The sequence below is a fragment of the Crinia signifera genome, chromosome 8 (genome assembly GCF_055691185.1).
Source record: "Crinia signifera chromosome 8, ASM5569118v1, whole genome shotgun sequence".
Taxonomy (NCBI): domain Eukaryota; kingdom Metazoa; phylum Chordata; class Amphibia; order Anura; family Myobatrachidae; genus Crinia; species Crinia signifera.
Window position 1 is genome coordinate 49,231,142 of NC_139224.1, and position 26,754 is coordinate 49,257,895.

General features: G+C 42.3%; 1 protein-coding gene across 1 annotated transcript in view; it reads right to left on the minus strand.

Moving 5' to 3' along the window:
- SFMBT1 (Scm like with four mbt domains 1) overlaps nt 1-26,754 on the minus strand; it is a 106,106-nt gene that overhangs the window by 47,361 nt on the left and 31,991 nt on the right. Inside the window, exons 3-7 of the mRNA XM_083156325.1 lie at nt 12,842-12,936; nt 6,063-6,303; nt 2,596-2,684; nt 1,189-1,429; nt 932-1,026 (exon numbers count right to left, since the gene is read on the minus strand). Coding sequence (XP_083012451.1) covers nt 932-1,026; nt 1,189-1,429; nt 2,596-2,684; nt 6,063-6,303; nt 12,842-12,936 — 761 coding nt within the window. The remainder of the gene's footprint in view (nt 1-931; nt 1,027-1,188; nt 1,430-2,595; nt 2,685-6,062; nt 6,304-12,841; nt 12,937-26,754) is intronic.

Here is a 26,754-nt window from a genome sequence, read left to right on the forward strand (position 1 = left end):
ACTGTCCATTTTATAACTTCTTTCAGCTGGATACATCTGGCGCTAAGTGAGATTAATGCCATTTATTAATCTCATTAAATGAGACAAGAGCTATTTCACCCTCGGTTACTTGGATTAGTATAGGTTTTGACAAGTCTTTAGTTCCAATCCGTTCCAGTCAGAAGGGAAACTGAACCAAGCATGTACATATTTAGCATTTAGGCACCTTTCTGGGGGTATTCAATCATCGCTGTTTTTTTGCAGATCCACACGTTGCTGCCAGAGTTTTTTTTACCAAGGTAAAAAATTTGGCACGAAGAATGATTTGGAGGAATCTAATTCACCCTATAAATGGGTGAAAAATCTGGCACAATTTACATACCCCCCCCCTATAAATTAAACAAATACTGTATAATCCTGCATGAGTGAGAGCATTTAAGTGGGACAAACTCTTGTTGAACCTGGATAAGTGAGGAACTAAATACCTCATTAAGTGATACTAAAAATGTCTTCCCTTGAGATCCTACTTAATCAGATTCAACTGTATTAGAATTCATAGGAGAAAGAACAAGGTGACTAAAATATATATACCAGCAGGTTCTGGACTACTACAATTGCTGACCTATTCCATTAGAAGCATTGCAATGATCGTTACCATTCTGTAGAATTGCAAGTCTAACGGGAAGTCACAAGAATAATGGAGTTCCTCAGAAATAGCCTGATACCTACTGAACATCCTGACAAGTTTCTAATATATAAATCCATGTAATATGTAGATCCAGAAAAATTGATACATAAATGAAAATAAAAATCACTTTAACCACTTTAGACCTATATAGGTAACACAGAGATTAGCAAGCTACATTTGAAATCACTGTCCTGCTAGTAGTTCTCTTTACCACATGAAAAAATCCAGAGTTATTGAGCCTTTCATTTAGGAATGTGACCATACCTGAAAGAAGTCTGCGGGAATAAAGTCTCCGGTATCCTCTATGCGTTTGGTCATTATTTCTTTCCACTCCTCCTCAGTCTTCAGGTGTATTATCTCTGCAAGACAGGATCTAATTACTTTATTGGTGGAGATTGTCTACTGTCTAACCTCCAACATCTAGAATGCTAGCTAAATAACCCAGTCAAAACCATCTGTGACATGCTGAAGATGCTGTTCCATTCCCTTGTGGATGCACAAGAATTATACAAAGTATTTACCTTGAGGAGGCGTTAGGTCATAGCCGTGCAAAGCTGCCCACCCCATCTGATGGAGGTAAGGGTAAAGGTAAAAACAGTGGAGACTTGGCCAGTCTGAAGCCCCTTCATACTGCAGCTGAAGTCTCCCACCGATGTTATCTAGCACTATGACTGGCCATGCAGCCAGGGACCCACAGGAATGCTGTAGCTCCAACCTGGAACCAGGTCCAAACAGGTCAAGTGGATCTTTACCTCTGTGTGGCTAAAGGGAAATAGAAAATGCACAATAATATACATTAAAAAAAAAAGAGTGACTTTAAGGATTTCCATGCATAACGTTTGAGGTAATATACTTAGGGGCCAATTAAAACCCATTCGGTTGTGTCTGAATTTGTCCTCTTCCCTGATGTTCGGGGTCTGTGCAAACCCAGAGAGCAAACGACTTTGGAGAGTTTCACACTCGCCGAGCCACTTTCTCCGGACAGGGTTCAGCAGGGATGGGATGTGGGTGAGTTGGAAACTCGTCTCCTGATTGGCCACTAGGCGACCAATCACACATTTCGGGGGAGAAATGTGTTTTTTTTTATTTTATCTGCCGTGGATTCCTACTTGGAATGAAGAGGACTGATCCACGCCCGAGGAGCTGGTAAGTATAATTTCCTTTTGCAGGTATCCCAAATGGATTTTCTACTGGAGAAGGGGACAGTTTATTCAGGTCAAGGTTAAGTATAAGTACAAATGGGCTACGTATGTAATAAAGTTTAATTTTTTTATTTTAGTGTGTGTGTGTTTTTATTGGGCTATTTGTTCTGCTGTCCAAACAAGAGTTTATGTCATTTTAAATTCTAGTCCTAAATTAAAAGTCCTCTTCTTTGTGTTATTGAAAAGTGTGATTTTAATTTTATATACTGTCACATATATATTTAGCGCAGTTATGAATGTTTTCTTCTATGTACACTTTTAGCCGGGATTGACTTTCCGATTATTTATACTGCAGATTGGCACAGCGGCTTTATCACCTAGTGTCTTTATGTACAATATACTTGGTATCTTTCTACTCACGCCTACATTAAGCTCTATGGAAGTTGAATGGTGTTTCATAGCACAAGAGTATGATGGCCTTGCACAGACTTTTAAGTCCCCTCGCCCCATTTTTTTTACATGGGCCAAACCAGAGGGAGAGGGGGAGGGTTGAGAAAATGAGCAAAAAAGGAATGGCTGTAATGCTTACACTAACCACCTAATTTGCTTCCATTTTCCATTTATGTTCCAAATGTGTCTCCAAACTTAAATCCAGTGCTAAGGCGCAGTATTGGATGCCTCAATAATTTTTGCAACTCTCTTCACAGAAACAGAATTCAAGTGACATAAGTCATCAGTAAAAGAGAACGGATCAAAATAATCAAGATAGTGGAAGGGTTTACTCACGCCCTCTAGTAAGTGAGCAGGGGCACTGCAAGCTCCATTCAGTGTCTCAGCAACAAATTCTTCCCAGTTCTGAAGCTTCTCTCTAACAACTGGAGGACAAGAGCAGCACAGAGAAATACGCTCAGTCAGAATAACCATACGCCAGAACTTGTTACAAAATGTAATTAAGCTGTGAAATATTGTACTCTGACTTGGGAACAGGCAGTTCTGTTGGATACTACAGTCATGTTACTCTGATCAGATCACCAAAGTTAAATCAGTATCGAGTGCTTGGAATGTTTTTATTCACCTACAATTTTCCTGCTCAATTAGTCTGCTGAACTAATCTTTCAGGATTACATTTTTTTATTATCGCACGGTGCCCATCGGGTCCCATCGCATACCTTAACTTAAGGTATGCGATGGGGCCCGACCGACCCGATTTCGGGCTTTTTTTTTGAGGTTTCCCGAAAAATGTAAAATCGGGTCCATTGCCTGCCATGATAATGGCATGCGATGCGACTGACGCGACCAATGCGATGGACCCGATTTTACATAGGAACCAATGTTAAATGGCACCCCATACCCCCAAATGGCCCCCCAGATTTTTTATTGTATACCCACCCTGATGGGTAATTTGTATGTCAAATGCCCCCCATTGTTAACGCCACCCCACGATGAACGCCAACCCGAAGCGTGGCGAGCGCAGCGAGCCCGCGAGGGGCGGCGATACGCGTCCTCCGACCTTTTCATACCCCCACTATCCAAGTCGGCGTGGAGTTGATATTATATAGTGTGGCGAGCGCAGCGAGCCACCGAGCCCGAAGCGTGGTGAGCGCAGCGAGCCCCACGAGGGGACGCGTAATACCTGTGAAGTAATGTGTGTCCGCTCGCCACGCTTTGGGCTCGGTGGCTCGCTTCGCTCGCCACACTATCAACTCCACGCCGACGTGGATAGTGGGGGTATGAAAAAGGTCGGAGGACGCGTACCGCCGCCCCTCGCGGGCTCGCTGCGCACGCCACGCTTTTGGTTTACGTTGATCGTGGCGTGGCATTAACAATGGGGGGCCATACAATGAAAAATGGGGTCTGGGGGGCATTTAACATTGGGGCCAATGTAAAATCGGGTCTCAGGGACCATTTAACATTGGTTCCAATGTAAAAAAATCGGGTCGGTCGGGTCGATCGCATCGCATGCGGTTTGGTTGCATGCGATGCGATCGACCCGATTTTTCTGGCCCGATGGCTTACAATTAAAATCGGTGGTGCCATGCTAGGAAACAAGTACCGGTTATTTAGAGCGTGATGCATGACACACTGTATTGTGAATATGGGTATGGATCACCGGGAAGACAGCAGGATGGCCGACAAGCATTAGGTCAACAAGCATTAAGGTCGACATGGGTTTGGTCGTCTGGTCGACATGGGGAAGGTCGACAGTCAAAAGGTCGATATGGGGTGTTTTAAAAAAATTGCCCCGAATTTCTCACAGTCGACATGGATACTGAAACGTAGCCATGCTTCGGGCACACTATTTGGTTCTCCCACCATGCCCTAGTGCAGTGATGGCTAACCTTGACACTCCAGCTATTGTAGAACTACACATCCCAGCATGCCCTGCTACAGTTTTGCTATTTGGCTATGCTAAAACGGTTTCAGGGCATGCTGGGATGTGTAGTTCAACAACAACTGCTGAAATATTCAAACATGTGGCGTTAGTAAAGGACAGCTCTCCTCGTAAGACATGTCCTTTGCGATGTGTGAACTTTTGTATTTAGGACCCGGGGGTCTGTCTGTGTATGCGTCAAGTGATGGAAGCGCAGTGGGAGGTTCTGGGAGGTGTCTGATTGAATCCCTCTCATGGGGAGACTGATGAAAAGAAACCCATAGGCTTCTATATTGTGATGCCATCTACAGACGGCATTGCCCACTGCATCCAGGCTCCAGAATGTATTCCATATGTAGTAAGCAGCCGAACCTTTGCAAACTGCTTTTTCAGAGTTTTGACCAAATATTTAGTTAGGATGCTTCCTGCCCTTAGTCTTTCTAATAAACATAGACCATAGTACTTAACGATCATGTGCCTATCCAAATATTAATGTGAGCAGACCAATATGGGGTTAAATGTTTATATAGAGCTCAATAGTAGAAAGGTGAACATACAGGAGGACACCAACACTGTGCAGTAAAATCTCCGCTGTCAGAGTCTACACTGGATGGCAGGCAGAGCTGTATAAATCACTATATCATTTTTTTCGCATTACTTTTTGATTGGCATTCTAGATTTGGTGATGCTCAGCTTGTTCCCAGTCTTTACCCCATATCTTCAGTTCAGTTCAAAAATAAAATATTGTAAAGTGCAGTAAACAGAAGTTTTGTCAACACAAAACATAAATGTTTTTGTTTTTGTCGTGTCCACAGCACAGTTTCAATGAACCTGACCCACGGAATGTGCCTTCACAAACCATTGTTCTTGCATGATTCACAATGCATTATATGCCGCTAAAAATAAATTAGAAGCGATTGTGGGTTACGAAGTTGTGTTACTGGTACAGAATGTTATTCATTCGACTAATTGCGTCACACAAAGTCCATTTTGTTTTGCCCACAATAGCTGTCCCTGGCTTCCATTTAAATATTAAAGTTAGATATTTACTAACATAACCGCACAATGCACAAACCATTAAAAACCATTCAGGTCTAAGCATGTATTATTCATCTGACTGTTGAGAGTGTATATGGGAAAGATGAAGACTCTTGACTACAGATAAAGCCCAGGAAAGGCCTCGGTTGGGTATTGGTGCCAGACACCTTCTGCAGCAGTACTGGAAACCAAAATGTGGCCAAGACTAAGGTCTAACACACTAGTTGGTTAGATATCTTACTTCCCAAACAAAGCAGTAGGGTAAGACAAGCACCAACCTATTACACTGCTGTAGCCTACTGAAAACTAGGCCAAAAGTCAACAATGATGGTCTATTTACTTCAATTGTACTAGATAAAGTACCAACCAATCAGCTCCTCACTGACTTATGTGTAAAATGTCAGGAGCGGATTGGTTTGCACACTGTACTTATCTCCACTTTGTCTCTGTCCAATGTTTTCTGCATATACCCTTAAGTCATAAAAGCAGCCTTCAGGAGATAGGGCATCTAGGACTCTCGTAGTGTGAGGAAGTACATTATTATTAACAACAGGACTGAAGGGGGAAATTTACTAAGATGTGTATTCTACTTCACATGTGATGCTGCTATGGGCAACCAATCAGATCCTGTCTACTATATTCTAGAGGGTGCTAAATAAATAAGAAGTAGATTCTGATTGGTTTCCCAGAGCAACATCACATGTGAAGTAGAGTACACATCTTAGTAAATTTCCCCTGAAATTGGGGGTCGGAGGGAAACAAAAAACTTCTTAAACGGCTAAGGAAATGTATCAAAATAATTTAAAGGACATAACAATGCACAGCAAAGAATTTAGCATCTTACTGTCTGGAGGTCTAAGAGTCTTTTTGTTCTGCTTTGCCCAGCCAACGGAATGGAGGTCAGAGGTCACAATATCACACCAGAAGTCGGCAGACCGGTCTTCGCCGCAGCCATCATACCGTAGAAGCAACAATTTTCCACAAGTGGTGATAATACTGGCAATCCAGTAAGACTCAGGGTCTGTTGCAAGAGGGACCTCTAATTTCATTCCTGGGGACAACCCAGTCTGCATGGAGGTATCCACCTGCCCAGATAATTATACAAAGGCTAAAGCAGGAGCAAATTTATTTTACAGTACAGTTGAAATAAAAATCGTAGATGGCAGAAACGTATATATATATATATATATATATATATATATATATATATATATATATATATAAAGTCAACAGGATGAAGGCGGCACTCTCACAGGCTTATTGGTGAAAATAAAAGTCCTTTATTAAGCGGTCCTACGCCGTTACGGAGTCACCTCCGTCATCAGGGACACAAAGCATGTACAAATACACAGGCAATAAATACCATACAAACCAACATTAACCCGCCCCCTACGTCCCACCCGATTGGCTGATCCCTTACCCTCCCAGGTACAGAGCGCGCCACACACACCTGAACTCACAAGCCGGTATCAGACGCAGGACACCCGGGACACAGCAGGACAGCGCACAAGCCTCTCTCACTGACCTGCGCTTCCGCCCACGTGACTGGACCATCCCGCCATCAGATTGGTTTGACAGGCTGCGCGTCATCACCCCGCATCAGGAAGTCAGAGCCTCAAGCCAAGCGGTTTCTATGGAAACATAACAACAATAATAAAATCTCAAGATACGCAAATATAAAAACATCTAAAACAGTTTGAATGGAAACCATAGCATCTCAATAACATGATTAGTACAAATACGATTTGGTATCCAACGCTGGATTATACCTATATGTCAGAAAATACATAATGCGATATCTGCAGCCAGAAACTTGGAATCATGCCCCAAATATCACATAAGGCCCAAAACATGGAATGACAAATAATGTTATCATAAAACATTCTTTTTAACAATACCAACACCATACACAGTATGCATATAAAGAAAAAAATAGGCAGAAAAAAATTTACAAAACAGCTGAAAAAATATTAAACAGAAGAAATAAGCAATTAATTTTGAGAAACCATGAAATATACCGGAGAGTCAAAGAAAACACTGGAGCCCCAGCGTCTCATTTAGGCCCCCCGGAGACATGGTCCCTAACACAAAAATCCAACGACTTTCCTTTTGAAGTAAGATCTTGTTCCTATTCCCCCCTCTCACAAGTGGTGGAACGTGATCTATGATCATGGTACGTATGCTCGCAACATTATGTTTAAACATCGAACAGTGACGGGCCACAGGTTGATCACTGTGGCCACTAGCCAGGGCTTGTTGAATGGCTGACCTATGTTGGGCCATCCGCTCTTTAAAGGAGCGTTGGGTCTTCCCAACATAGGTCAGTCCACAAGGGCAGGTCAAAGTATAAATAATATACACCGAAGAACATGTCAGGGGAAATTTAATAAAGATTTTATTACCTTTGTGCGGATGGGTAAAAAAACTCCCCGCAGACATGGACCTGCACGTAGTGCAGCCCAGGCACCTATAACACCCATTTTTACGGGAAAGAAAATTCTGGACAGGGTAGGCCTTGTCTCCGGGGGGCCTTGTCCCAACCAGTGATGTCATATTTAACAATCCTGTCTTTAATACTACGACCCCTGGTGTAACTGGGGAGTATTCTAGAATCACCAATGATAGGGATTATGATGGCCCACCTGTTGAATTTTTCATATGTTTACTGACTTTTATTTTGACCAAAAATTACTTTCTTTTTGAGGGAAAATATTATTTACAGGTGGTTGGCTGTGCCATGGGGTCCGCTGTGGCCCCGGCATATGCCAACGCCTTTATGGATCACATCGAACAAAAACAAAGGTAATAAAATCTTTATTAAATTTCCCCTGACATGTTCTTCGGTGTATATTATTTATACTTTGACCTGCCCTTGTGGACTGACCTATGTTGGGAAGACCCAACGCTCCTTTAAAGAGCGGATGGCCCAACATAGGTCAGCCATTCAACAAGCCCTGGCTAGTGGCCACAGTGATCAACCTGTGGCCCGTCACTGTTCGATGTTTAAACATAATGTTGCGAGCATACGTACCATGATCATAGATCACGTTCCACCACTTGTGAGAGGGGGGAATAGGAACAAGATCTTACTTCAAAAGGAAAGTCGTTGGATTTTTGTGTTAGGGACCATGTCTCCGGGGGGCCTAAATGAGACGCTGGGGCTCCAGTGTTTTCTTTGACTCTCCGGTATATTTCATGGTTTCTCAAAATTAATTGCTTATTTCTTCTGTTTAATATTTTTTCAGCTGTTTTGTAAATTTTTTTCTGCCTATTTTTTTCTTTATATGCATACTGTGTATGGTGTTGGTATTGTTAAAAAGAATGTTTTATGATAACATTATTTGTCATTCCATGTTTTGGGCCTTATGTGATATTTGGGGCATGATTCCAAGTTTCTGGCTGCAGATATCGCATTATGTATTTTCTGACATATAGGTATAATCCAGCGTTGGATACCAAATCGTATTTGTACTAATCATGTTATTGAGATGCTATGGTTTCCATTCAAACTGTTTTAGATGTTTTTATATTTGCGTATCTTGAGATTTTATTATTGTTGTTATGTTTCCATAGAAACCGCTTGGCTTGAGGCTCTGACTTCCTGATGCGGGGTGATGACGCGCAGCCTGTCAAACCAATCTGATGGCGGGATGGTCCGGTCACGTGGGCAGAAGCGCAGGTCAGTGAGAGAGGCTTGTGCGCTGTCCTGCTGTGTCCCGGGTGTCCTGCGTCTGATACCGGCTTGTGAGTTCAGGTGTGTGTGGCGCGCTCTGTACCTGGGAGGGTAAGGGATCAGCCAATCGGGTGGGACGTAGGGGGCGGGTTAATGTTGGTTTGTATGGTATTTATTGCCTGTGTATTTGTACATGCTTTGTGTCCCTGATGACGGAGGTGACTCCGTAACGGCGTAGGACCGCTTAATAAAGGACTTTTATTTTCACCAATAAGCCTGTGAGAGTGCCGCCTTCATCCTGTTGACTTATAATAGAATTCTGTGGAGTTCGTTGGGAAGGCACCGCAGCAAGGTATACCTACACAAGTCGAGTGCCGGTTGTTTCTGTGTCTATATATATATATATATATATATATACATTAAAACATAACACAGAACAAAATTCCTAAAATTGCGCTATGAACCTGTGTGGTCGCAGTTAACACTAGACCCCTTCTAGCGGAGTCACCACTAACCAAATACCACCACAATAGTGTTTTGGCGCCCTAGAACTGATTAAATGGTATTTCCTTGTCTTTCCTTATTCCAAAAGAACCATACATGCAATTTCATACATATACAATTTATTAAAACATGATTTCTCTTAAAAACACACATATAAGTTCTTCAAATCTTGACATGGAAGTACATTCGGTACTTGTGTACTTTCACGACTCCCATCGCATACCATCGCATGCCAAATGTAGTGGCATGCGATGGGATGCGATTTTTGCAGTTTTTAAGCATTTTACAAAATCGCATGCGATCGCATGCGTTTTTTTACAGAAATGCATCCAAATGCATTGAAATTAGTATGAAACATGTTCAATGGCCACCAAATGTCATTTTTGAGGCTGTACCACCCCCACTATCAACGCAAACCCGAAGCGTGGCGAGCGGCGGCGGTACGCGTCCTACGACCTTTTCATACCCCCACTATCCACGTCGGTGTGGAGTTGAGAATAGAAAGTGTGGAGAGCGCATGCGGACACCTGTGAAGCCCGCGAGGGGGACGCGTATACCTGTGAAGGTATCCGTGTCCCCTCGCGGGGCTCGCCACGCTTCGGGCTCGGTCATGGGATTATTAGTCCTGGGGCATATCAAGAGGAGAGATAAACATATAGTGCACACGTATGGACCTGATTCAGCATCAGCAACAGTTTTACTTTAACTGTAAAACTGCAACTGCAATGTTCACTGGGGGCCACCCGGCCCAGGGCAAGATGGCCCAGCATGCATAGTCCCTCCCCGCAATGCAACTGCAATGTAATTGATCGCATTTCTAGGGTAACCCCCTGGCTACGAAGGTAGATGCAGGGCTGGCATTTTGCGGCTTGCATCGGCTGCATGTGACATCTTGCAACTACCTCGAACCAGTCTGAAAATGGACCAGACACACCTGCATTTTTTCAGATTCCTGACACTCAAACTGAAGTTGCATCCTTCTGGGAAGCTATCACAGCTATGAGGTTCTGGATCCTTCTGGGAACTTATAGCAGCTGTAAGCGTTCGTACATTCGTGTTGTGTACACTGCGCATGTGCAGAAATGCAAAAATCGGCTAATAGCGGTTTTCGCACTTCAGCATCTGTAGCTGAATTAGCCCCTATTTGTGTCATATCATTTTCGCAGTGGGTATATAAAGTAAGCTCACCCTCTAGCTGTTGGAATACTGATTTGGACAATCATACCCTGGTAGCCAATGGTAATTGCTTCAGTAAAAGTTGTATAAAGAGACTTTATGGATGTGCCACTACAAACCTCCAGTGCTCAGGAAATGGGTAAAAAGACAAACATTGTGTTTTACCCGAATACCATGAATAATTTGTGTATAGGTACTCTGTACAAGGCATTCTCCTTCCATTACATTTCAGTTAGCATTGGACAGTTATCCAGGGGCCGGATGTAGTCCGGAGTCCTTGCCGGATGCCATTCTGCACAGCCAATGGACTCACAATGCATTACAACCGGCCCCAAGGGAAAGGGGGATTCATTTTTTTCATTAGTTGGTGCCCAGGGGAGCAATACAATCATATACTCTATGTTTGGGCAAGAATAACCTATGGTGGGCTGGAATGTAAGAAGTGCCCTGTTTGAATGCCCAAATGGGACTTTTCGTTGTGTTTAGCCAATAACTTTGAGCAACCCCCCCAAAAAAGAACCACCCTACAGATGTCTGTCAGTTGTATTAAAAGGGGCAGACTAGATGGGCCAAGTGGTTCTTATCTGCCAAATTCTATGTTTCTATGTATTAACTGGAGGTCAAATTGTTCCAAGTGTGGAAAGAGCAATTATATACAATTGTAATGTAAAAATATAAAGTGTGTCAGCCTCTGATGGAGATAAATATCTTTCCTGTAAACCAGTTTATATCATGGTGGTATTATTGGTTCTACACAGCATACAAACAATTAAAATGCACAATATGAACAAGATAAAGTGAAAATCTGGTATAAAGGGTAATCCTTTTCTGAGCACTGGAAGTTCCTAAAGGCTGAAGTATGGTGACAGTGTAGGATTGTGCAAAATGATATTGGAACAGCTGAAAGGTGAGTTTAAAGCATACTTGTCATGCACACAATGTGCACTGTACTTTTCTTCCCGCTCTTCACATACTGTTGTTAACAATTTAAATGCCAACATTGCTGTGAGATATACAAAACATGTTAAAAATGCCAGCACCGCTCACAGCGGATTTGATAGATCCATGCAGGCTTCAAAACTTGCCGAAAAAAGATGTTCTAGTGATCATTAGTATTTATTGGTGAATTAATATTCATATCTACAATAAAATCAGGCGCAACTAAAAATATAAGGAATAGCAAATTATATGTAAAAAAATTAACAAAAGTGTCCTGCTCCCAGAAGTAGCTGGAATACTAGGATCAGTGACATAACTATAAAATGTGCATCTCCCCGCCAGAAATTACAAAAAGCCCCCCCCCCCCCAGAAAACGTTCTGCAGAAATCTCCCCACAACCCTGCCTTACCCCTCAAATGTGCCGCCGCTAATCCCCACCCACTGGTTCAGACATGTCCGACAACCCACCCGCTCATCCTGTACACAGTAGCCAATAGCCGGCTCTGTGTACAGGCAAGTAAATCAGATTGGGGGGGGGGGGAATCAGTCTGTCATGGCCGCGCGGCGCCCACGCCGCGGCTGACTCGGCTCCAGTAATCAGCACCGGGGGAGTGCCGGGGCCTGGTGTCCACACAGACCCCTCTGCCGCTCGCTTACCCAAGCGGCAGCAGGGACTGCCTTACCGTAGTTATGCCACTGACTAGGATACAAGATACAATCAATTAAGAGAGCGCACTGAGGTAGATCAATAGTGCATTTATTCAATACATATTACAAATAAAAACAATACTGGCACTCTACTATCTCTGATTGCATAGTTTATTCATAAATGGAAATAAAGCGGTATACTCTATCTCCCCGAATAGTGCTCCATAAATAACTGTAATCCATCTGGCTCGTAAATTCATATTTTAATTCACCAGTACGAATGATAGTAAATTTGCCTATGACATAGAACACTATGGCCGCATACGGCCATGTTCTATCGATGTCGAATGAAGATAGTAAATCATTCGATGCAGTGTTCCCGGCCGTATAACAAATCAAATGTAATAGGGTATGAGAATCATAAAGTAAAAGATCCTGATTGTTGGAACATTCTGACAGTCAGAATACTACCCCCCTAAGAATGAAAACAAGACAATAGTGTAATATATTGGAATATCATTGCAAATCTTAGTTTTTCTGAATATTTCTTTTACCTTTACATTGATCCAATTTCTGAAAGGATACAAATGTTTTTACATATCTTCATTTTATATGAGGAATGACTAGATTAAGTGGGACACAAAGCATATGAAACGAACGTTTATTCTCAGTCACAGACTCACATGTTTGAAGAAGCTGTGAGGAGCTGTTGCACTTCCCGTCTCCTCTAAATATTCCTCCCAGTTAAACTCCGCCTCCTCCAGGCTGGAGTCAGCATCTGTGGCACACAAAGATGCAAATAAGAAAACTTGTTAGTAAACATTATATACAACATAGCACTTAAGTGGTACTAAACACTAAAGTGGAAGACGCAGAGTTTTCTTTGCTGCTCAACTGCTAAATTTTTGTGAACTGCTATGAGAAAGCCACACAAATAATCTATGAATGGACAGCTTTTAACAGGAATGCAAGAAAATCTCTATTTTTACTACATCTGCCCTATTAAATACAGTACATACAGTAATTCAAAAAATCCAGCCTCGCAATCCAGCCAGAAAGTTTATCACCTGCCATGTTGTAAGTTTTACTGGAAAATAAGTGTCCTAACAATCAAGGGTATGTAAGTGAGTCCATGTGAAATTGTTTAGTAATGACAAATTTGTTGAATGTCCATAAGTCCGGAATAGCGGAATGGCTCCTGAGGGTTTCTAGACCAGCAATCATTTGGAATAGAAGAATTTACACTTCTGATCAAAAAGGGAACTGAAGTCGTAGCCTTGGATTTGGATTGTACAAATCCATTTCATCATGGATAGTGGTAAAAGGCTATGCTGTGATCATTTCTTATAAAATCAATAAAATCCATTGATATTTGATGTACATGTGCACATAAGTCAGAATATTGTAAAATTCTGCCCCAGCTGATGTAAGATGGGGTTGATCCTGACAACAGTTATTGTGGGGTTGCCTTTCATCCCAGATCTTAAAGCATCGAAAAACGAGGTAGAAGAATAATTCTACCTGTTGTATTGACTTCTTACCATATATAGTATATATTTTTCTCCTCTAATTACTAACCTCCTAAGGGAGATAAAAAAAGAATACTCCTAAAGCAATCAGTCAGATCTTTCTCCATTAGATTCATGGAAATTAAATTTTCCATATAGGACAGGGCTCGACAAATCCCAGGGGCCAGGTAGCCATGACGACCAGATTCTGCTTCCCGGCGACCAGATTTTTTTGCAGGAAGGGAGGAAGCAGAATCTGGTCATGGGCGGTGCCTGACTCCCCTTCTCCCCCTCCAGCCTGATCAGCGGCAGTGCTGCCCTCTCCCCCTTCTCCCTCACTAACCAGCGCCAACGCTGCCCACTCCCCCTCTATCCTCATTGACCAGCGGCAGCGCTGCCCTCTCCCCCTTCTCAGTGACTAGTGGCAGCGCTGCCTGCTCCTCCTCTGTCCTCAATGACCAGCGGCAGCACTGCCCTCACCCCCTTCTCACTCACTGACTAGAGGCAGCGCTGCCTGGCCCGCTACACACACAGATCAAAGGCGGACATCTCTCTCCCTCCTACCTCTCCCCCTCCCGGTAAATAAAATTTTGTGACCTCGTCCCATGGGCAGAGAAGTCCCTAGGCATATGCAAATGCCTAGAGCAGTTGGAAAGCTCAGGGGCATGCCTTCCAAGCCTAGGGCCGGCTCTGCTGACAGCAGGCATCAGCAGCGGCGGGAGTAGGTCTGCGTCAGAGGCAGTGTATGGGATTGTGGGAGCTATCCAGCCTGTGAGGGGAGTGGCTATGGGAGGCGGCCCTGCCTATCTGGAAGAGGCAGCAGTCGGTCCTCGAAGTTTACTATACACTACTATAAACCGCTGATGCAAATTCTCCGGCGCCTGTCCTGCACCAGACCCCCATCCTGTGTTCACCCCAGCTCCCATCACCTGGTGACTGTCTGACGTAGTTACAGTATGCTGCCTTCTCGAGGACAGCATGAGGAGAATGATCTGCAGACGGTTCCACACAACAGCTGCTGGAACGACTACTGGTACCCTCCCCATCGATGAGACAGCTGATGCACACTGGCAGCAACATGCATCAAAAGACAGGCAGTGGGGAAATATTTACTAATATTCCGTTCTAATTCAATTTCTACCCCTCAAACCCCCCACTCTCTCACCCTCTATTCCTTTTGCCTCTTTCCATCACACCCACTATCACTCCCCCCTCCCCATTTCTATATCATCCACTCTGTATTCTCTCCCCTTCTCTTCCTCTCCATCCCTCCTCCTCTCTCTCACCCTCCCTACTCCACTCCCCCCCCCCCCCCCAATCCCCTCCCTATCTCCCTCCTCCTCTTTCCCACAGTCCGCTCTCCCTCTCCTCCTCTCCCTTTGCTTAAAACTCTGTATATGGGTAAATTAACTTACATATATTTAAAATATGACATTTTTCACTAGAGCTATTTCCCTTATTTTAAAATACTCATCTATTAATTACATGTATTTATCACTGGGTTACCATCCCCACCATATGGTGTATAGCTCTGCTTCCTACATTATAGATGTGAATTAGGTGCAGTACTGTACAATGGAATGTGTATAATGTGCATTGCTGTGTGTTTAATTTGAATAAGCAGCAATACTGTGTTGTATACTGTAAGTAACAGACACTACAGTGTGGTGTAATGTCAATAAGAGTCACTACTGTGTGGCTTAACATGAATAAAGGACACTTATGCATGATGGAATGTGAATACAGGGACTATTGTTTGGTTTGATGTAAATAGGGTTGCACTTTATGAAGTAATTTGAATTTGAGGTGCAGGACCTGTATTGGCAGCTCTGTAGAGAGCAGCGCTCCTGGCAAAGGATCATTGTCGGTCTGATCTCTGATAATTTCCTGCAGCCTCCCTGTGTACTGGTTTCCCAGCAGCACAGATATATCAGGATTTAAGTGATATATTATTCAATACAGGGGTGCATATGATGGGTCAATGGCATGATTGTAGAAGGAGTAGGGAGCCACAGACAGAGTTCTCTATGGGCCCATTTATCCGCTTGTTTGCTGGGAATGATCCTACTGTTCTCTCCCTCCTGACATATCAGCGGCAACGCAGGCAGCGGTGGCCAACCTTCCTCTAGCTTTGTTGTGGGTTATTTATGATGCCCTACAAAAAACGCTTGCATTCTATTTTCCCAAGCGCAAACCCATTAACTCCCTGTTATAGGGTCTGGACATTGGTCTCTAAATTGTACAGATTGGTCTGAGCTACTGAAATTTATTATCCCAAGCGCAAACCTATTAATTCCCTGTTATAGGGTCTGGACATTGGTCTCTAAATTGTACAACCAATCGCCCTCAGGGTGAAACAGATTCGGAAACTTTCTAAAGGCTAAAAATAACCTATCTGTGGCTACACTGGAAAACAAAAATTAACCAGTTTATATCCTGCGCTCATACACAGTGGAAAGAGCCTATGGGACTTCATATGCTTTTTACTTACATCTCTTGATATTTGATTGTGTTTTTTATGTGTGAAATATATTGTAATACATTTTTCAATTTTGGAAAGTACTAGTGCCACATGTGCGCTCTCTAGAATCCCTTTCTTTATTATATTTATTGGGGGGGGGGGGTTTGAAGTGAATTGCGCTGCTGATTTAGAAATATTTTATCAATAGCACCACACTGATTTGGCTGAGTAAAGATGAATTCCGGACACACTGTAACTTTAGAAATCTTTATATGAAAACAATATATAGTAATACATAGACATACATTTAATATATTAAAACAGTATAAAATAAAACAAGAGTTGGGATCCCAATTAATTTGCTAAAATAGCTTTTTGTGGGTTTTCAGCAATACAATTTGTTTCAGCAAGATTGTGCAAAAATCGGCAGATGATGGTAGTTTGCAGTGTCGTATAGGGGGAGGAAAGAGGTCCGGTTTATACAAAATATTAATGTATACGGACTGACCGGTGTGCTTGATCACAAAAGGTAGTGTGCAGTCACGGATTTTAAATATGCTCACCCTGAAAGATAACGCTTTCTTTGTGCTGGTTTACAAGGGTCTCCAACAAGCGGTCCCAGTTGTGAGGGGATGGGGTTCCTTCAAGATGTAACAGTCAAGACGGCGCGCGAGTTGGAGAGCCGTATGTTGGATTTGGAAAAGGTCTATCTGGTTAGTAAACTAGAGATAGATAGGATTGAGTGGCAAAAGAAGCAGATAGAATGGCAAGAATACCTGCAGGATGTAAATAATCGTAGGACTCATAAGGGTTCCCTCCAGCGTTATGCCGAGGTAGACAGAGCGGGTAAACTTATGGCACTCCTATTAAGGGCAGACAGGCCGTCTAATACTATAACTAGCATTAGAACGGATCAAGGGAAAATTTTGTCAACTACCCCTGAGATAGTGGACGAGTTCGTTGGTCACTTCAAAAAAGTCTATCAGTCTGCTCGACAGGCAAGCGAGCAACAAATGAGCGCCTTTTTTTCTGAGGTAGACATTCCATCGCTGTCCGCGGAGTCCCGGAGCATGCTAGACGCCCCCTTCACTACAGAAGAGGTGGTGAATGCTATTAAATCCTTGCCTCACGGCAAAGCTCCGGGTCTCGACGGTTTACCGGGGGAAGTCTTTCAAAAGCTTGATAAGGTGTTGGTCCCGTATATTGTATCTCTCAGTCAGGGAATGCTGTTAGAGGATGAGCTCCCCCCCTCTATGGCTGAATCCGCCATAGTATTTATCCAAAAAAAGGGTAAGGATCCAAATAGTGTTGACTCCTATAGGCCAATTTCACTTATGCCCACCGATGCTAAGATTATCGCAAAAATTATGGCGAACAGACTAAGTTCGGTTATACAAGATATAGTGCATCCCGATCAAACGGGGTTCATGAGCGGGAAATCCACCATGATTAACATACGGAGGGTTTATTCCTACATACAGTATATGAGGGCTAGGGGTCTGAACGCAGGGGTGGCCTCGTTCGACGTGAACAAGGCGTTCGATTCCGTCGAATGGGGCTACCTCTGGAATACCCTTAAAGTCTTTGGGTTCGGCCCGGGTTTTATTGGCTATATCAAGTTAATGTATAGGGACCCTAAGGCAAGAGTATCTATAAATGGCTATACATCTCAGCCCTTCCATCTATACAGAGGCACCCGGCAGGGGTGTCCTCTGTCCCCGCTGATATTTGCACTAGCGATGGAACCTCTTGCCTGCCTACTTAGGACAAAATTGTATCATCAGCACGTAGGGAGTGATATGAGGTTCAACCTGGTCTCACTCTATGCAGACGACCTTTTAGTAGGTATAGCAGAGGCTGAAGGAACCCTTGGCACAGTACTAGAATTACTAGCTAGTTTCGGCAATCTATCTGGCCTCATAGTGAATTGCTCTAAGTCCCACCTACTACAGATTGGCGAGGGGGGTGGAAGTTCGAGCGGGGCGGGGGTGGTGCTGGAGAAGGTAGCAGGTTTTAAATATTTGGGGGTCAAGATTTCAGGGAATTCGGAAGATTTTCTTAATGATAATATCATCCCAGTCCTACAGGAAATGAAGGTAAAATTTAAAGGCTGGTCTAAACTCCCGCTCTCTGTGCAAGGCCGCGTTAATCTTATTAAAATGGTAATCCAGCCCAGACTGCTTTACCTGTTCCAGCACTCACCCTTTTTTATTAAGGACGAATTCTTTAGAAGTTTGGATAGTATTATCTCCTCATTTATCTGGGGAAATAAGCGCCCCAGAGTGAAGATTGCTACCCTGTGCAGGGACCGTGACAAAGGGGGCTTGGCACTGCCAAATTTTAAAAGGTATTATTTAGCCGCCCAACTCGCGCATCTGAGGACATGGTGCACGGAGGAGGGACAGTCTCTGGAGCTACGAAGGTTGACTCAATGTGTAGATCCTAATAATACACCAATGCAAATTCTGATAGCTGGGGTAACTCGTATAAGTATTCCCCCCATTGTAGCACAAGCCATCAAGGTGTGGAGGGCTGTCTGCCACATGGATAAATTCAGGGGGGTTGATCCTGATTCATCTCTTCTTTTCATGCCCACAGCTCAAGAAATTATTGGTCAGCAGGGGGGGAGATTGTGGTCCCATTATGGTATATACTCCCTGGGTCAACTCCACCAGGAGAAGATATTTAAATCCTTTGAACAACTGCAGATGGAGTATGCCCTCCCTAGATCAATGTTTTTCAGATTTTTGCAACTCCGTAGTGCAATCTCTAGATATAGAGGGGATGCAGAGGAGTGGTTAGTAGAAACCCCCATAAAGTTGAAATTGAGGTGCCTATCATTACAGAAGTGTGTGTCAAAAATGTATAAGTATTTGTCGAGTACGGCCCAGGATGATGGGTTGATTGCTTTAAGACAGAAATGGGCCGCGGATATTCCAGAACTAGGAGAGGACGTCTGGGCGAAAGCATTAGCTTCCCCGAAAAAAGCCACAAACTCTATTCGCATACAACAAACCCAGTTTAATATTTTGCACAGGACCTATATGACCCCGGTTAAAATTAAAAGGATAGGTGGCTCGGCTAGTGATATCTGCCCAAAATGTGGCGAGAGAGGGGCCACCTTCTGGCATTTGCTGAGGACCTGTGCAAAAATAAACTGCTATTGGGAAAAGGTCTGTTCGGTTTTAAGGAATGTGGGGATATCACAGATCCATCTCACTGATGTCAACTTGATTCTGGGGTCTTGGCATTCGGACGTTATCCCTGGCGAGCAGCAGCTCCTATGGATCCAACTAGCGGCATTGGCAAAGGTGGTTCTAGCACGGTATTGGATGGCAAAAGATGAGCCACCTTTGCCGGAATGGCTAGACCTGGTGAATCTAACATATGAGCACGAGAAGTATGTATATGCCTCCAGAGGGCGCAGTGAGTTCTTCTGGGCCATGTGGAATTCATGGCGACAATCCGTGTATTTCCAATTTAAGGGCTGCCGGTAGCAAGGGAAAAGGGTGTTAGTAGAAGGTGACATTTTTTTTTTTTTTTTTTTTTTCTTATGCAACATAGTATATAATAATATGGAATTTTTTTTTTTTTTACACAATCACAGGAAGCTTGGATATTATATTTGCATCATAATGGATTATTTTTATCTTAAGTAAATGGCACGACAAGTTTCGGTTTTGTTTTGTGTTCTGCACATTTGTATAACACATTAGGAAATTTATAGTGTTACACTCATTTGGCTCTTGATAAGGAGCCTTTCTTTGTATTGCGCTCACTATGTTCAATTATTACTGTATATATCAAAATGTCTAAATAGAATAAGCTCACTTTAAGCCACAGGGATAGGTTTCCTTTTTTTTTTTCTCTGTTAGGAAATACCCAGGTACCAGAATGAAAAGATCCCTCCTCGCCCCTCCCCTCCCCATCCTTAAAGAAAACTGCCCAGTCGTACCTGCCTCCCCCTTTGGGTAATGCCTAAATATCACAACCGTAGGGAGTCCCCAAAAAAGTGTAGCTATCTGCGCAAGTGTCTAAGTGTGTCGTAACGGGGTGGATAACGGTACACCGGCATTAATTGACTTATATATGCATATAAACCTATGCCCCCCGAGTCGTCTGTACGTGTTTTTCTAACTTCTCTGTCTTTTTGTATATTTGTATCCATATTTACTCTGTATCTAATGTATCTTCTAATATGTATGTGTATCTGTTAAAATTAAAAAAAAAAAAAAAGTTAAATAAAGACTCAATTAAAAAAAAAAAAAAAGATGTAACAGTCACTCCTCTCGGCAGCATGCCGGTGTGACCTGCCCGTAGTCAGATGAGGATCACCGTCCTGACCACGGCGGTATAAGGAGTGACTTGGATAGTGGATGGAGTGCTCCGCTTTGCGGTGGACCAAGGTCCCCTTGATGTAGCGTGGGGAACGGCTGTGAGGGGGGAGAGCTGCACTTCAGCTGGAGGTTGGATGTACAGCGGTAAGCCGGAGGGAAAGTTTGTGCTGCGGTGAACCCGGTCAGCGTGGAGCGGCTGATTGCCGATAGCGTGAAACAACTTACGCTTCCACTGTGAGACAAGCTGAGGTATTGCTGAGTGGATCACAGTCTCAGGTGTGTTGGTGACGTCAACGCGTTTCGTTCCCGTAGTCAGCTGGGAACTTTTTCAAGACGAGTGACTGTGTTCTTTGAGCAAACTTTATTTATAGGTATGTAATTGCTTCAGTGGCCAATTAATTAATTAATCAATTGGATCGGTTTGTATTTCATTTCACTATGTAATTAGTGACAAATAAAACCAGTAGTATTGCATATAGTGTTTTTGATGAATAAATCTTTTACACGGCTATCCATATTGCGTACAGTGTGTCCAGTGAATACATAACCTACACATATTAATAATGTATAAGCATACAAAAAAAAAATATATATATATATATATATATATATATATATATATATATATATATATATATATATACACATATATACACACATACATACAGGTTGAGTATCCCCTATCCGAAATGCTCGGGACCGCGAGCATTTCGGATAGGGGAATTTTCCGGTTTTTAGAATATTTTTTTTTAAGCCATACTTACCTGTCCCCTGATGGTCCCCGGGCGTCCCTCGGCGTCCGCGCAGTCCCCGGGCGTCTACAGCAGGCCTCCGGCATCTTCTCCTGGTCTCCAGCGGTCCCAGGAATGCATTGCGCGAGTGTGCGCGCGCACCGGTGACGTCACCGGCGCGCGCGCACACTCACGCAATGCATTCCTGGGACCGCTGGAGACCCTGGAGAAGATGCCGGAGGCCTGCTGTGGACGCCCTGGGACTTGGCAAGTATAAAAAGAGGGTTAGGGAGGGTAAAAAAAAAAAAAAAAAATTCGAATGATTCCAAAAACCACGGTTTTTGGAATAATTCGGATAATAGATATACGGATACGGGATACTCAACCTGTATATATATAAAATAATAATAAATACATATATAAAGCTTGGGTATCATATAAACAGCTGATTTAAATATAAATTAATTAATTGTTTATTCTAGATGCGGTGAGGATCAAATATATATTCATACATCGCATCAGGTTGAGTTTACATTAGTAATTAGTATTATATTACTTTTATAAATTTATTAATTCAACAACAATTAAATAACTAGATTGAGACTGCTTATATTTAACAAAAAAAAATATATATAAATAAAAACAATAATGATTATAATAAAAAATACAGTGGTTTATATACTTAGATGGTTCACAGTATAGTTAGAAAAAATAGATAAAATAGATACAAATCAAATGGGTAATGCATGTATAGATATCTATAGAGGCAGAATTAATGCATATTTTAAATCTGCTGAACATATTTTTTCGTCTTATGAGAGAATTCGCTGAGGGTATATTCCTTTATTTATAACATATTTATAAGCAGGAACGGTCCTCATTAAAGAACATAGTTTAAATCTATATAAATTTGAATAATTAATAATAACATTGGAGAAAGAGAGAGAGAGTGGGTGGAGAGGATATTTATACATATATCTATATAAAATAGAGATGGTGTATTTTCTTATTTTTTTTCAGAGACCAGGTTGGGGGTAATTGGATTCACATAGTCAAAATATTCACATAATCAAAATATTCCAATAAATAACTTGAGTAATATATTTGTTAAATTTTTTATATAATTTGTGAAATGAGATCCACACTCCATAGAGGTGGTATTCCTGAAGAGAATTTGACAGCAGATTTCATTTCTATAGGTGTCTTGGGGGTGAATGTTCAGTCTTCAGGGATTTATCTCTATAGTGAACACCGTTCCAGCAATCTTCAGGGTTTCACTACTTTTTCACTCATGTGATGTGATATATCAAATATCCCGTATCCGTAGACTAATGTAAACTCAACCTGATGCGATGTATGAATATATATTTGATCCTCACCGCATCTAGTATTAACAATTAATTAATTTATTTATTTTTAAATCAGCTGTTGATATGATACCCAAGCTTTATATATGTATTTATTATTTTCTTATATATATATATATATATATATATATATATATATATATATATATATATATATATATATATATATATATATGTATTCACTGGACACACTGTACACAATATGGATAGCCGCGTAAAAGATTTATTCATCAAAAACACTATATGCAATACTACTGGTTTTATTTGTCACTAATTACATAGTGAAATGAAATACAAACCGATCCAATTGATTAATTAATTAATTGGCCACTGAAGCAATTACATACCTATAAATAAAGTTTGCTCAAAGAACACAGTCACTCGTCTTGAAAAAGTTCCCAGCTGACTACGGGAACGAAACGCGTTGACGTCACCAACACACCTGAGACTGTGATCCACTCAGCAATACCTCAGCTTGTCTCACAGTGGAAGCGTAAGTTGTTTCACGCTATCGGCAATCAGCCGCTCCACGCTGACCGGGTTCACCGCAGCACAAACTTTCCCTCCGGCTCACCGCTGACTGTACATCCAACCTCCAGCTGAATGCAGCTCTCCCCCCTCGCTGCCGGCAATCAGCTGTCTGCAACAGCCGTTCCCCACGCTACATCAAGGGGACCTTGGTCCACCGCAAAGCGGAGCACTCCATCCACTATCCAAGTCACTCCTTATACCGCCGTGGTCAGGACGGTGATCCTCATCTGACTATGGGCAGGACACACTGGCGTGCTGCCGAGAGGAGTGACTGTTACATCTTGAAGGAACCCCATCCCCTCACAACTGGGACCGCTTGTTGGAGACCCTTGTAAACCAGCACAAAGAAAGCGTTATCTTTCAGGGTGAGCATATTTAAAATCCATGACTGCACACTACCTTTTGTGATCAAGCACACCGGTCAGTCCGTATACATTAATATTTTGTATAAACCGGACCTCTTTCCTCCCCCTATATGATAGAAAGAGGGGTTATGGAGAGTTCTGCACACATAAGGAATTGATGCCCTTATAATTGGTGGGCAAAAATCCACTGCGTGTTGGTTAACACACTAGTGGGGGTGCTATCCCAAACGTTTACGACATAAGAAACGAAAGAAGAAAAAAGGGTTTGTATTGGATGCACTCCTTATAATTGATACAATATCTCTTGGCAAAATTCTTTTATTGTTAAAAAATGTGGGGGCTCCTTGATATCTTTATTAGTTATATGAGGGATACGGAGACAGCCACATAGAGCGAAAATAAGAGGTTAAAAAATACACATTGACACACGAACAATGGTGTTTATGGAAAGAAAAAGATCAGTGATTATAAAGATTTAAAATGTAGGTGGAGTAATGGACTGCCGGTGCTTAGATATATTTCGGGGTATATTCCCCACCAGAGTGTGTTCCTGAAAGTGTTATGATGTCACATTCATAATTTTACAGTAATTTGCTGTGCAGGACAGTGTTTTTAATGCGTACAGTGTTATACACAACACATTGGTCGTCCTTAGGAAATCTTCTGATGTCTATCGGATATCGGGAGGGTGGAGCAACAGTTTCCTCTGCTGGGCGGGACAGTTGGTAACACTTAATTAATTGTGTGTACTGCCCCGTCAGGATCACCCGTTTAGAATGGGTGATATGAGGTGTACCCCGATTATTATCGGGTGTGCTCACTGCTGTTGTGCTCCTATACTGATTTCAGTATAGGAGCACAACAGCAGTGAGCACACCCGATAATAATTATATTTCTTATTAATTCAGTTCACTTGAACCTAATTAAGATTGCCGAGCCCCAGGAGGTGTGTTTCGGAGTGACCCATCCCAGTGCCACTCCGCTCCACATAAACCCCCTGTTTATTATATTTATGGTGCTAATACATGGTACATTTTGTACCGTGAGAGGCAATGCACGTTCCCGTGCATCCCACGGTACAAAATATATGAGTAACACGTACTTTTTGAACTAGATTGAATGCAATCTAAATTCAAATGCATGGTGCGCATCGCACTGTGTATGGGCACCCTTAGTTTGTTTGGCTCCTACACTTTTATCCTGGCTCCTAGATTTAAAAAAAAATTGTCAAGCCCTGATATAGGAAGTTCCTTTGATATTGAAATGGTCATTGATTTATTTAGAAAATGCATCAAACGTCCAGGTAAGGCATCAAAGGGTTCTTACGATAACTATAGAAAAAGGTCTCAAACCAGACAAGGGACACTATAGATTCCTTGTCCACTCTTATAGGAACTCAATTCCCCAATACACAATTCGTATAGCCGATTTTGAATAAGTTATAAGAGGTTTACAATGGTTCTGGACATCCCATGTGATGGATTCTAAAGCTGTGATCAGACTTGACTTTATACACTGAACTCAACTAGCATCGTAAGGACGTATCTCTCTTGTTAAGTGCCAGGAGCTATTCAACTGACTGCATCACATCCTGCATTTCCCCTACTAGACCACGAGGTTCATGAAAATTGTATGGTTCTCCCACTACTCTCCACCCCCACAGAAGGAAGGCAAGTCTTCTGAAACCGGTGCCACCATTTTGCATATCCTGGATCTCCCTATAGCCTTCCTTGAAAAAGGGAGGTTCAGGGGAGGACAATGACACAATTAGCACTGAATTATATCATCGTAGCTCCGCCCGACCCTATTCAATGGCAGTAATCTGGGTATTACATAGAGGGTTGACGAGAGCAAGAGAAAAAGTACTCTCCATTGTTTGGGGGCACGCTTAAGGAATAAAGATTATTTAGTTTTATGTAATGGTTACAATTATTAAAACGTAACTTTTATTATTAATTTTCTTAAAAAAATTTTTTAGACAAACGACACAAAACAAATAAATAAATGTGGGTGTTTATTTATTTATTTATTTGTTTTGTATCATTTGTCAGTTTGTGTAAAAAAAATTTTTTAAGAAAATTATTAATAAAAGTTACGTTTTAATAATTGTAACCATTACATAAAACTAAATAATCTTTTTTCTCTAAGCGTGCCCCCAAACAAAGGAGAGTACTTTTTCTCTTTCTCTCATCAATCCTAGTGTTCTCTACTCTCAGGGGTGCACCTCCACATCAGTGATTTTTTCCTTTTTGTATTAACAACACAATAATCTCATTGTGGAATAAATATAATTTCAACAGCAATTATTTGATACATATCTAACTTCATATTGAGAAGGTGCAACTTGTGCGCGGGATCTCCTCCCAGTTCCCCTTTCCCCACCCACATATTACATAGAGGGGGCAGGGCTACAATGACACAATCACGTGCACGCACACCCCTGGACCGCCCACCCATGCTGAGGCCTCATCCCTAAATATACCGACCTGGCTGCACCCTCCTGCATGAGGCAATAAGAAAGTCTATAAGTATCTGCTTTCCTTTAGCTAGTATCTTCACTCAAGCATTATCCACAGCACCTGAAGAACCCCTTTTACTCCAAAATCCTGGATCCAACCCGGTATTTGGAATATGGTTCCAATCCGGGTCGGAACTGCAGTGTAAACGGGGCAAATCTCGGATCCGACCCGAATTGGAATCACTGCACACGGTGCAGGGGGGCGGCACTTGGAGATGACATTAAACATAGAATTTGATGGCAGATAAGAACCACTTGGCCCATCTAGTCTGCCCCTTTACATTATCATCCATTCACCTCCTCCCCGAATCCGCAGCGGTCTGCACAATACAGCAGCAGAGGCTGTGTGCAACCCCCCCCAACCTTCATACTGACCGCAGGATGCTGCAGTCGGGAGGTTGGGCTCCCCTATTGGTGTAAACGGGAGCAGAGTCCCACCAGCTGCCCCTTTTACACCGACGCTAAACCGGGTCCACGAGGGAAAAACCCGTTTTTTTTGTCTCGGTGTAAGAGGGGTATTATATATGGAGTATGCAATAAGGAAAATATCATATAGAATAAAACAAAGCTTATTTTGAAAAGGGTTTAAAAAATAAATGACGCAAGTTAATACAGTAAGAGCACATGTCTAGAACACAGAATCAGTTTTGCAGATACAGTACAATACAGTTACTGTACTTAAGCAATAACAATTTCACAATTATACATACAAGATACGCGGCACACATTAAAAGATAATACTTTTCAGAAATGTAACATTAATCGGCATAATGGCTTC